The sequence below is a fragment of the Dermacentor silvarum genome, chromosome 3 (genome assembly GCF_013339745.2).
Source record: "Dermacentor silvarum isolate Dsil-2018 chromosome 3, BIME_Dsil_1.4, whole genome shotgun sequence".
In the NCBI taxonomy this organism is placed as follows: Eukaryota; Metazoa; Arthropoda; class Arachnida; order Ixodida; family Ixodidae; genus Dermacentor; species Dermacentor silvarum.
Window position 1 is genome coordinate 7,257,544 of NC_051156.1, and position 12,075 is coordinate 7,269,618.

The 12,075-nt window shown below is 50.5% G+C and overlaps 1 protein-coding gene across 1 annotated transcript; it reads left to right on the forward strand.

The window, feature by feature from the left end:
• The first annotated feature begins 6,219 nt into the window (after positions 1-6,219).
• LOC119443710 (uncharacterized protein K02A2.6-like) lies at positions 6,220-7,600 on the forward strand. The gene is given in 2 exon segments (XM_049664486.1): positions 6,220-7,064; positions 7,066-7,600. Coding segments are annotated over 2 exon segments (1,320 nt in total). The 5' UTR covers positions 6,220-6,279.
• Positions 7,601-12,075: the final 4,475 nt, after the last annotated feature.

Sequence of the window (12,075 nt, forward strand, 5' to 3'; positions counted from 1 at the left end):
GCTGTATAAACTTGCCGTATAAACCGCCGCATGCCGTATAAACCTGTAAAGATAGGCATACTAACTAAATTAACAAGCACGGTGTCACGCGCACACAAGCCAATATGAACACATCTCACTCGATGACCGCGGAAACTCGCTGTCAAAACGTTGCAGTGAGGAAGTGCGGCAGCGAGCGAATTGACCTTCGTGCTGCCTCTCGAATCAACGCGAACTAAGCCGCGACAACACATCGCACGACGGACTGTGTCTCCGACGCAGATGGCTTCCAAGATACAACGTGCGGTCGCCCGCCCGGGCCGCAAGGCTACGGCGGGAGGATACGGAGGCGGGGAGGATGCGCGTTCTAAATATTAAGGGGCTTTAGCGCGTTCTACTCCGGGCGGCCCATGCGGCCGCACGGCCCGCTGGATCTTCAAAGCCATCAGCATCGGGGACACAGTCCGCCGTACGTGTGCTCTGTTTTCGCGGCCGCCCTGGAGTATAACGCGCCTCCCCCTTCCTTACCCTCCCCCCAGAGCATTGCGCATGACGGAAGACCACGCGCTTCCTTCTCGTTTCCCTCCCTTGCGTACGTGAGAGTGAGCCGCGATCACCGGCTCACCCTCGCAAGCTTTCACTTGCAAACACAGAATACGGCGCGCTGCGACGATTTTATGGCCGTTTGACTTTATGCTGAACCTCACGGCGACGATGACGACGGCAGAAATGCGCCTGGAGTGTCCATATAATTGTTATCCTAATAAAATATGAGAGCAAATCTTCCTTGTATCGGCAGGATCCGTGTTCATGAGCGCTTGAGATAGCTGATAGATGAGCTCTATTTCTACAGTTCACGGAGTGGTGTTCTGCGCCAAAACACGTTGACAATGCTATGACGTTCCGTAAAGTTTATTTTCAGCGTAAAAGACGCGCACACTTGAGTGATTAGACGGCACAAGCACTGAATGGCAACTGAAGAGTATATTTAACACAAAATACAATCCTCAGCCTCGTTACCGATTCCCGCTCGCCTTACGTATACACTTGCGCTATGTTGGTCTTTGCATTTCACATCTTCCTTCATACGCAGGCCTGTCTTTCATTCCTTTGTCTCGCAATGCCGCCGTTTTCGACCATTCTGCGTTTGTTAGTTTGTGTCATGCCGTCTTTGCTGCTGTCTGTGCTCACAATAATTGCCTATTAAGTTTTTTTCTGTGCCCTCTGTCTCTACTCACTGCATCTTGCTGAGTGCAGAATAACCCTTCGGTTGCCAGTTGTGTCGTCCTCCCGCTAGCTCGTTTATTTCGCGATGTTTCCACTATGGCTATTCGGCGGGTTCGTAGCATGCACAGCGAAATTCATAGCCGGAAGCTGAGCAAATAAACTTGCACCCTTCACCACGTTCACTGGAACGATGCCAACGCGTAAGTTGTGTGCTGACGGCCGATAGTAATGGCGTGGTGCCAGCTGGTCAATGACACGCGCACGTGTCACATTTGCGGGTCAAGCTGCAGGTACGGGTGGCGAACTTTGCTCGTCGCGGGGTGCGGCCGACACGGTGCAGTGTTTATTCAATGTCTGTCTGTTCTCATCCTATCATAAGGACGGGGACATCCTATGTAAGTTATAGCAGTAGTAGTACACGCAATCCAGTAAATTCAAGGACAGCATATGCACTTGTTCTACGTACTCTGCATTGTACTTAGTCATTATTGTCTTTCTTTCTCTGGGTTCCGTCTCAGACTACTACGCTGAGCAAAGAAGTCGCCAACAAAATCGATTTCATAATTTACACATAAATGATTATCTTAATCTTATTTTGCTTGTTTCAGCAATTGACTAGCAGTGCCTTTGTGCGTTCCTAAAGGCAGTGCTTATGTCAACCAACGCTCCCAGAAACAAGTTGACCTTTGATGCATAATCAAAAAAGCTTGGAAACAGATTATAAGCAGCAATTGCGCACGATTTTATAAAAAGTAGTACCCAACCAGCCCTATACAGTGTATCACACTCAAACCGTGACTGAAAAGGTTCTTAAAAGTTGTTTCCCGGATGTCCTGAGGCTGTTATGAGGCCAGGAAACTGGACTGGATTAGTGTAATTCTAGTACCATTAGAAGACATCCTTAGGACGTCATAACGTCCTCAAGGTGACTCCTGCCGCCAGTCGCACTGTATATTACAATCGCAATTTTGTTTTCTTGGTATTGCTATAATTTTATTCCGGAGATAAAAATAAAATATTTTATTGTTAGGTATGCCGTTCTTGAATGTCAGTGTTGACATGTGCAAGTGCAAGGGAACGAAGACAAGAATACATTGGAAATGTGAAGAAGAGCGAAGGGAGCGCGCGGAGACGCCATCTTGGAAACGGGGCGCGTGCATGGATCCCCGTAGTGGGTAAGCGCCACAAGTGGAGGAACAAACAAGTATAAGCTTAGTGGCCGCAGGGCAGCGTTCCGGGAGAAGACGAGACCGCCACTCTGGGTTCTTCCCCGGTACCTTGGCGATCCAACGATGTCCCGCCCGAGTACCATGCTAGGCAAGCAGTTCAGCGACGGCTCCGGAACCACCGCTGGCCCGGACATACCCGGGACATATCAGTGTTCACGGCGCTGAACGCGAACGCGCGAAGGCTGGCTTTAGCCAGTCCCCGCCGTCTCTGGACCTAAGCTGGGCCGGTGCGCTCCGGGCCGACGTGCTCTCCCGGAGCGCGACAGCCACCGATCGACGGTGCCTTTGCCACCTCAGCCGGGGAAACGTTGACAACGGACACCAGCAATGACAGGCCGGTAGCGACTACATCCGCGACGCACATACCGGTACTGTAAGCGCCACGACCCTAGCTTGTAAACAATCGCCCCACAGACATTGTTTAACGCGGCTGGTGTGAGCGCAGAACTTAGTTATGGAGGATGCATACCGTGTGGAAATAGTGTTACAACGTAACTTCATGCATTTCAAAGTGTGCTATGACCATTTAAACTTCACATTCAATGAATGTCATGTTTGGGGCGGACCGTTTGTTCAAGTGTTCATTCCCCCTGCTCAAGCGAAAATACCAGGCACTGGCGTACTCGAGACAGTGACATACTCAGGACATCCTGAGGACGTTACTGGGTTGTATGTACATAATCCTCGAAGCTGAATGTTTCCTTGTGAGGCACAACGTGAATGAGTGACGAGCGATATTACGTCTTTTCTGTAAAAACTCGAAGCATGAGATAAGGTAATCTAGCGCAACTGACGTGCCAGTGCTTACGTAGAAAAATAATTCGCAGTTTCGCCCAAAAGGCGAAGCATCGATTGCGATAGCAAATTAGTGGACGGCTAGATTTATCGGCCGTAAAAACTTTTAAACATTTACTTACTAACTAAATTAACAAGCGCGGTGTTAACACGTGCACAAGCAAACATGAACACATTTCACTCGATGACCGCGGGAGCTCGCTGTCAAAAAGCTGGAGTGAGGAAGCGCGGTGACAGCAGCGAGTGAATTGACCTTCGCGGTGCATCTCGCACGAACGCGAACCAAGCCGCGCAAACAGCGTGCTGCGGTCTGTGACCCGACGCAGAAGGCTTTAAGAGTACCCTCTACTTCAAGATACAGCAGCCCTGGCGGACGCGTACGTCCGCCCGGAGAAGAATGCGCCCCCCCCCCTCCACTCCCTACCCTCCACCTGGAAAGTTGTGCACGACAGAAGACCGCGCGCTTCCTTCCCGCTTCTCTCCCTTGAGTGCGCAAGATTGAGCCGCGATCGCGGACTCACGCTCCCACGCTTTCACTCACACAGTTTGTTGTGTTGGCAACCCTGTGTACTGAAGTGCAGACTGCGGGCAACTGGCAACCAGTACTCCTGTGGCCGGTATGGCGGACAGAGCCTCGCCTAAGAATTCCTGGCGAAGTTGTGTCACGAACTATGTAACCTTGGTCTGCCGCAAGCTAGCGGCTTGTTAATAAATGTATAACAATTGGCGACGAGGCGAAACCACGAAAATGGCAGCAGCGACGACGCCAACGTTGGGCTCCGTGGGAGAATTTACACCAACAAGCTCCGATGAGGCGGCATGGTCTTCGTACGTCGAAAGACTCGAATTTTACTTCGAACCGAATGACATAACCACGGAAGACAAGAAGCGTGCCGCGTTGTGCACAGTTTGTGGACCGGCGAGGAAAACGCCGTCATTCGTTCCCTGTGCTCGCCAGCTCTTCTGTCAGCGACTAGTTAAGCCGATATTGTTCAGAAGCTGTCGGCGCATTTCAACCCTAAGCGTTCCATCAATGTGCAAAGATTCCAGTTTGGCAAGCGTGACCAGCGGCCAGGCGAGAGCATCGCTGATTATATCGCCGAGCTTCGTCGACTGTCGGAGCACTGCAACTTTGGAACTACCTTAGAAGATATGCTCCGCGACAGGTTGGTCTGTGGCCTCCGGGATGACGCCTTACAACGACGGCTCCTCTCAGAGCCCGAATTAACCTTTGCGGTGGCCCAGCAAAAAGCATTGGCGGCAGAATATGCCCACCGAGAGACCGAGAAAATTCGGGGGGCGGCGCCGGTGGAGTAATGCCACGTTCAAAAGGCGGCGACAGCTAAGCGTGATACACTGAAGCCTGAACCAGACAGCAAGCAGCAGTCCAGTAGCAAGTGTTTTCGTTGCGGAGGACGGCATGCGCCAGACGCATGTCCATTTCGGCACGTGCAATGTCACTGTTGCAAGCAATGTGGACATATTGTGAAGGCTTGTCGGCGGAAAGCTCGCCGCTCTTCGACAGCGCCCCAGACGGAAGGCAGCAACCAGGGTCATCGCCGCGGTGACGGGACAACGAACTTGTACGGTGTCTTCCAAATAGCATCGAAGGAACCCGCGTTCCACGTCACTGTTGAAGTGAATGGACAGCCCCTCGAGATGGAAGTTGATTCCGAAGCTGTATGCTTCGTTGTCAACGAGAAGACTCTGCGGCGACTGCGGGTATCCAAGCACAAGCTCCAGCATTGTGACTTGCAACTTCGTACTTACAACCAGCAGCAACTGAAGGTGCTAGGCTCGGTGACAGTCCAAGTCAACTACAGGGGCAGGCAGGCGCAGCTATGTCTGGTCGTGGTCAAGGGAGCAGGTGTGAACTTGCTGGGCCGGGACTGGTTTAAGGCTCTCGGGATTGAGCTGAAGGTCAATCAGCTGAAAATGGACAAGGTGAGCCAGAGCCCATCGCTCACTAGTGTGCTAAAGAAGCACTCGAAGGTTTTTCAACCTGGTCTCGGGAAGAGCCAAGGGCCACCAGTACGGGTGGAAGTGCAACCCCCACGCGCAACCCAGATTTTACAAGCCCCGGCCCGTTCCTTTCGCTCTGCTTCCACGGGTGGATGAGGCCCTGAACAAGCTCATAAGACAAGGAATTCTAGAGCCCATCCGACATTCCGAGTGGGCCACACCTATATTTCCTGTATTCAAGAAGGATGGCAGTATACGAATTTGTGGGGACTATAAGAGTACCTTGAATCCTGTCATTCATTGGGAGACTTATCCGTTGCCTACACCGGAAGAGTTGTTCGCAAAGCTGGCTGGTTGCTCCAAGTTCTCAAAGCTTGATTTCGACCAAGCATATCAGCAACTTGTCGTGGACAACAAGACTGGTGACCTTTTGACAATGCCAACACATCGAGGACTCTTTCGAGTAACACGTCTGCAGTTCGGAGTAGCAGTAGCTGTGGTCATATTTCAGCGGTATATGGAAGAGCTACTTCAAGGTATCGAAGGTGTGCAAGTCTATTTAGATGACATTTTGGTAGGCGGCAAGAACGAAGAGCAGCATAACACACGTCTGGAAGCAGTGCTGCAACGCATACAGAACGATGGCGTGCGACTAAATCAAGAGAAATGTGCCTCTGGAATGGATGAAGTTGAGTTTCTGGGATGTAAAGTCAGCGGGGCAGGCATCCAACCAACTGATGACAAGGTGAGGGCTCTACATTAAGCACCTGAACCAAAGTGTAAAAAGGACCTGCAGGCCTTTCTTGGAGCTTTGAACTTCTACAACAGGTTCCTGTGTGGAGCTGCGCACACACTAGAGCCCTTGCACAGGCTGCTTGAGAACAGTAGCAGCTGGAAGTGGACAAAACGAGAGGCAGAAGCTTTTCGTCAAGCTAAGCAGCTGCTGCGATCAACTGTCCTTGCCCATTACAGTGTCCAGAAGCCACTAATACTGGCCTGCGACGCTTCACCTTATGGGCTTGGGGCAGTGTTGAGCCATGTTGACGATAATGGCTATGAGGTGCCAATAGCCTATGGCTCTCGAACAATGACAGCTGCAGAAAGGAACTATGCACAGACGGACCGAGAGGCCTTGGCTATAGGTTTTGGCATTAAGAAGTTCCACAAGTTTATCTATGGCCGTTATTTTCGCATTGTGACTGATCATAAGCCTCTGCTGGGTTTATTGCACCATGCAAAACCAATGCCCCAAGTTTTGTCACCAAGGATGTTACGATGGTCACTAATGCGCTCTGCATATGACTATGAATTAGAGTATAGGCCCGCACGAAGCCTCAGAAATGCAGATGCCCTTAGTCAACTACCTGCAGCAACAGAAACGAGCTCAACTGATAAAAAGCTGGGCGAAGTGCGAATGCTGGAGTCAGCGCCAGAAATTGCTTGGGACGCCCACAGGATCGCCCAGTGCACACGGAGCGACCCAACCTTAGCTAGAGTTCAACGTTGGGTCGTGAATGGTTGGCCTCATGGAAAACTGGAGGAGGAATTCAAGCCATTTGTTCGTCGGCAGCACGAACTTTCAGAGTACCATGGCTGTCTTCTGTGGGGCTGCAGGGTGGTTGTTCCGAACCAAGCAAGAAGTCGTGTTTTAGAGTTGCTGCACAGCACACATCCTGGTATTGTGCGCATGAAAGCCTTGGCGCGAAACACAGTCTGGTGGCCAGGAATCGACGGAGACATCGAGAAAAAGGTCCGAGCTTGTCAGCGCTGCCAAGAGACAAGGCCAGAACCACCACGTGCAAGGCTGCATCCCTGGGAGTATGCAAAGAACCCATGGTCGAGGATCCACATTGACTTTGCAGGACCATTCCAATGTTTTCCTCCTAGTGGTCGAAGCGCGCTCCAAATGGTTGGAAGTGCTTCCTCTAAAATCCATGTCATCGGCAACTGTGTGCCGCAAGTTACGTGCATTGTTTGCAGTACACGGTGTTCCGGACACCGTCGTGTCGGACAATGGAACAGCATTTTGTTCGGAGGAGTTTCAAGTGTTCATGCACGACAACCAGATTCGACATGTCCGAGTGGCACCTTACCACCCATCTTACAATGGTCAGGTTGAACGCATGGTGCAGGAAACAAAGCAGGTTCTGAGACGCATGTGTGGTTTAGACATGGACACTAAACTGCCTTGTTTCTTGTTAAGCCAACATGTTCTGACACACTCAACAACAGGCAAGAGTCCTGCTGAAATGCTGATGGGTAGAAGACTCCACACTGCGCTAGACAAGCTGCACCCAGACCTGATGGATAAACAGAAAAAACTGTCTCAACAAAGCAACCAGAAAGTGCGATACTTTGAGTGTCAACAGCCCGTGTTCGTCCGAAATTACCTAGAGGGTCCAAAGTGACTGCCTGGTGTTGTATGCGACATCACTGGACCTTTGTCGTATAAGGTTCGTACGATAGACGGTCGTCTTTGGAAGCGTCATGTCGATCAGATAAGAAGCAGAGAGTGGAACGAATATTCTGATCAACCTGTAATGGTGTTGCCAAATGAAACCATTGACCAACCACCACAGCCTACAACCCCTCTTGACGATCCTGAGGGACGAACTCAGCCAGCTGAGGTTGTCGACACCGCGGACACCACGGAGGAACCAGTGGCAGAGTCACCCGCATCACCACCTGCCACGCCCTCATCACCCCCTGTCTCAACCCCGGTGGAGCCCACAGAGCAGCGTGGCCGCCCTCAGCGTATCAGACGACGACCTAGCTACCTGAAGGACTACGTTAGCTAGGAAGGGGGGGGGGGGAGTGTTGTGTTGGCAACCCTGTGTGCTGAAGTGCAGACTGCGGGCAACTGGCAACCAGTACACCTGTGGCCGGTATGGCGGACAGAGCCTCGCCTAAGCCTTCCTGGCGAAGTTGTGTCACGAACTATGTAACCTTGGTCTGCCGCAAGCTAGCGGCTTGTTAATAAATATATAACACAGTTAAAGGCTGTTTCACATGCTGCGACTGGAGCGGCGAAAATCGGTGCAGTCGCACACGTCGCAATGCCATCTTTAGTTACGGCGCGCGGTAGCGATTTTATCGCTCTGGGACCTTATACGGATACCTCCCGTAGACAGCGGCGGCAGAAATGCGGCAGGAGTGTCCATATAATTGCTATCGCAATAACAAACAATGTCATCACATTGCACCGAAAAATTTACGGAACCAAAAACACGACAGCCGGCCGATTCCGAACCATTGACAATAAAGGAGGAAAAAAAGGTGAGCGAATGATAGTAATCCATGTTTACATAATGGCTGAAAATGCCTACAGCCGCCCAAATCTTTAATTGACGTGCGCGAGCGGCGACTTTCTGTGCTCCAGCACCTTACATTAGGAACAAACTTACAAATGACTATGCTATCTTCACCAGCTCTGTGAGCATAGCCAGATAGCATAGTCATTTGTAAGTTTGTTCCTAATTTAAGGTGCTGGTGCACAGAAAAGCGCCGCTCGCGCACGGTAGTTAAAGATTTGGGCGGCTGTACGACTGTATTTGTATTGCGATAGCAATTATATGGACACTCCAAGCGCATTTCTGCCGTCGCCGTGGTCGTGGACGTCGCTGTGACGTTCTGTGTAAAGTCCAAACACGGTAACAACGTCGCCGCGCGCCGTGCGCTGTATACATGTGCGAGTGGAATTTGCGAGGGTCAGCCGACTATCACCGCTGAATCTAGCGCGCGCGATGGAGAAAGGCGGGGCGGAAACGCGCTTCTTCGGTCGCGCGCGAGGCACGGGTGGGGGGGGGGGGGGGCGAGGAAGAGGGGGGGAGCGTTCTACTGCGGTGGCGGCGGCTGCTCACGGCGCCGTATGTTGAAAGCGGTCTGCGACATGGAAGTGCGCGCCCGCGCTGGCCTCATCTTCAAAGCAATCTGCGATTTGGACAAAGTGCAGCTAGGGCCGGCAGCTTCGTATGCGCTGTGCTTTCGACGTTTAGTTCGCGTTGAAGCGAAAGACGGCAGGAAGGTCAATTCGCCCGCTGCGGCTGCCGCGCCTCCTCACTCCAGCGTTTTAACAGCGAGTTTCAGCGGTCATCGAGCGAGATGTGTTCAAGTTTACCTGTGCACGCGTCAACCCCGTGATTGTTAATTTAGTTAGTAAGCAAATATTTACGCGTTTATACGGCCGATGAAACTACTAACCTTAATTCGTATAGTTTCTACTAATTTGCTATCGCAATCGATGCTTCGCCGTTCGGGCGAAACTGCGACATTTTTTAAACCATTTATAGCCTGGCCATCCTGTACACGTACCATACGGCAGTGTTCCCACCATTTTGAGCAAGCGCAATGACCTCCGAAATATGTATATGCGACTGTCTTCTGAAGCGTTGGTCAAATTTTCGTGCCGTTCACGTAGTCATTGCTGGCGACAAACACCGAAACAGTGTCTCGCTGCCGGCGTCGCTGGCAACGTCGTGCGCTGCCTTTGTAAACTAAGGGAGTGGAGCCCGGCTGAGGCATGCAATAAACGCATCACCACATGATCGAACACGGCAGCGTCCACGGTAGCTCCGGTATATAGCTTCCGGTCATACAGTCATTTGACAAATGCATTAGCCTGGAAGTGACAACGAGAGCACAAGGGCCGAATTCAGTTTTAAGCGACGCGAATGAAGTGCTGAATTTCGCTCTCGGTAAGCAAACATGGCTGTTTCTGGAACGCTTTCTGAAGTCCCCGAGAGTCTGTAGCATTGGCAGAGGCGCCGCGGTGGGTACGCGGAGGCACCAGCTGCATTCCAGTTCGCTACTAGAATTAGCAGTGATCGCAGAGTACATACCTATGAGTACAAAATATTTGCACTACACTGCTATAGCTAATAAGGCAGGAATGTCACCGCCTGGAACACGTTATTAAGTATGAGTTCATTCCTCGTTCGCTAGTGGCTGGGACGTTCAGAAGCAAGCCGCGACACCATAAGTGGACTCTTCTCTGTAATGCATGGATCGAGTGGAGACCGGCAGAACTACATAGCATTACTCGTCAATTCTGTCGCTCTTGTGAGCAGCGTAATGCTGGCGGATAAAGAATATTATATGTCTGTAACAAAATTTACGTCGTTGGAAATAAGTGAGTGTATCAGGATGTAAACTATTTGATGCAGTGCATGTTTCCTCTCTTATAAAGAATACTTGCTTCCAGATCTCACTCAATGACTGCGATCACTGGTGCATGAGAAATCGCAGGCTCGAGACTCACCTCCCCGGTGGCCACGTCCCCACTGCGAGGGAAAGCGGTGGAGCTCGTGTACCAGGACCATAAAACGTCCTTGACCGGGACTCATGTTAGAAAAAAACTTGGAGGGTGCCTAAGCGTCGCCTTTAAGCGTGAAACGCGATCGCATTCAAAGATACTGACTGCTTCTCGCGCTTCCCGGCAACAGCAGCAACATATTGTTTGCCGGGAAATGCTTGTCCCGAATGCTATGCACAATGACGAGCTTCCTGGTAGAACCGCGGCCTCTTGCGTAGGCCGATCCCGGAGGTTGTGCACAGCCGCGCCAAAAATAATCGTTTTCAGGTTTCTGTTAAATGAGCTATGAATTTAGTTAGTTCGTGTGTATTCCTTTTTCTTGCGCTAAGTAATGGACGCAACGTTGGACGAAACGAACACTGGATATGAAGCGCACACGAAGTGACACCGAAATAACAAGCACAAACATCAGCGAGCTGCTATTGTGCCTTGCGTTCATAACCTACCACACCACCTAAGACGTAGAGCTCCAAGTCGGGCTAGTTGGTTGACATGCATGGTATAATTTTTTAACTGCGCTAACTCACACTGACAAGGACGAGGCAGACAAGACGTGCGCAGACTCGCAACTGAATGTTTAATGGGTGGAAATGACATATATACTCTGTCACACTGACAAGGACGAGGCAGACACTGAACTGAATTTTTAATGGGTGAAAATGACATATATACTCTGTATATATGTCATTTTCACCCATTAAACATTCAGTTGCGAGTCTGCGCACGTCTTGTCTGCCTCGTCCTTGTCAGGGTGAGTTAGCGCAGTTAAAAAATTATACCATGCACCTAAGAAGGTGGCAGAAAGTCACGCCGTAACGGTGCTCTTTTCAGCACCGATCAAGGTAAGAGGTCTGTGCAACAAAGTGAACTCAGACAACGAAAACGCGCAGGGAACATGTAGCGTAAAACAACTAAAAACAACACCAAAAATACGCAGTCTGTGAAAGTAATGTGGTGTACAAGATCCTGTTCAAAAACGGCAAGGTATACGTGGGCCAGACGGGAAGCTGTTTGAACGACAGGCTCAGAGAACATCGCTACGCATGCGAGCAAACCGCTGCATCTAGCAATCTGGCCATGCATTGTAGAACGTGCAAATGCACAGCTTACTTTGGCAAGACGACAGTCGCCGCTAAAGAAAATGATAAAATAACCAGGGAAGTCCGAGAGGCTTTATAAAAGAGAAGAAGAAAAGGACAACTACGTGAGCACGCCTTCAGTCATGCTCACTAAAGCCGAAATCATTTACGCAAGAAATGCATACACACACAGAACGCACCGATAAAATAATAACAATCAGATACGTGAGAACGCGATCTGAGAGGACTTCTATAACCATAGTTCACACTGTCGCAATGCGTTGCTGTGTGCTTTAAATACTGTGGTATGATCTGACAATAAACCAGTAAGTAGTTTGCGCTCCCCTGTGTCACTTCGTGTCCGCTTCATATCCAGTGTTCGTTTCGTCCCTGTTGCGTCCTACAGTACTTAGCGCAAGGAAAATTAATTCGGGTTTTTGTTAGTGTTTCGCACTCTTAATTAAGTCTGAGAAGAGTTAACATAAAAGGCCTG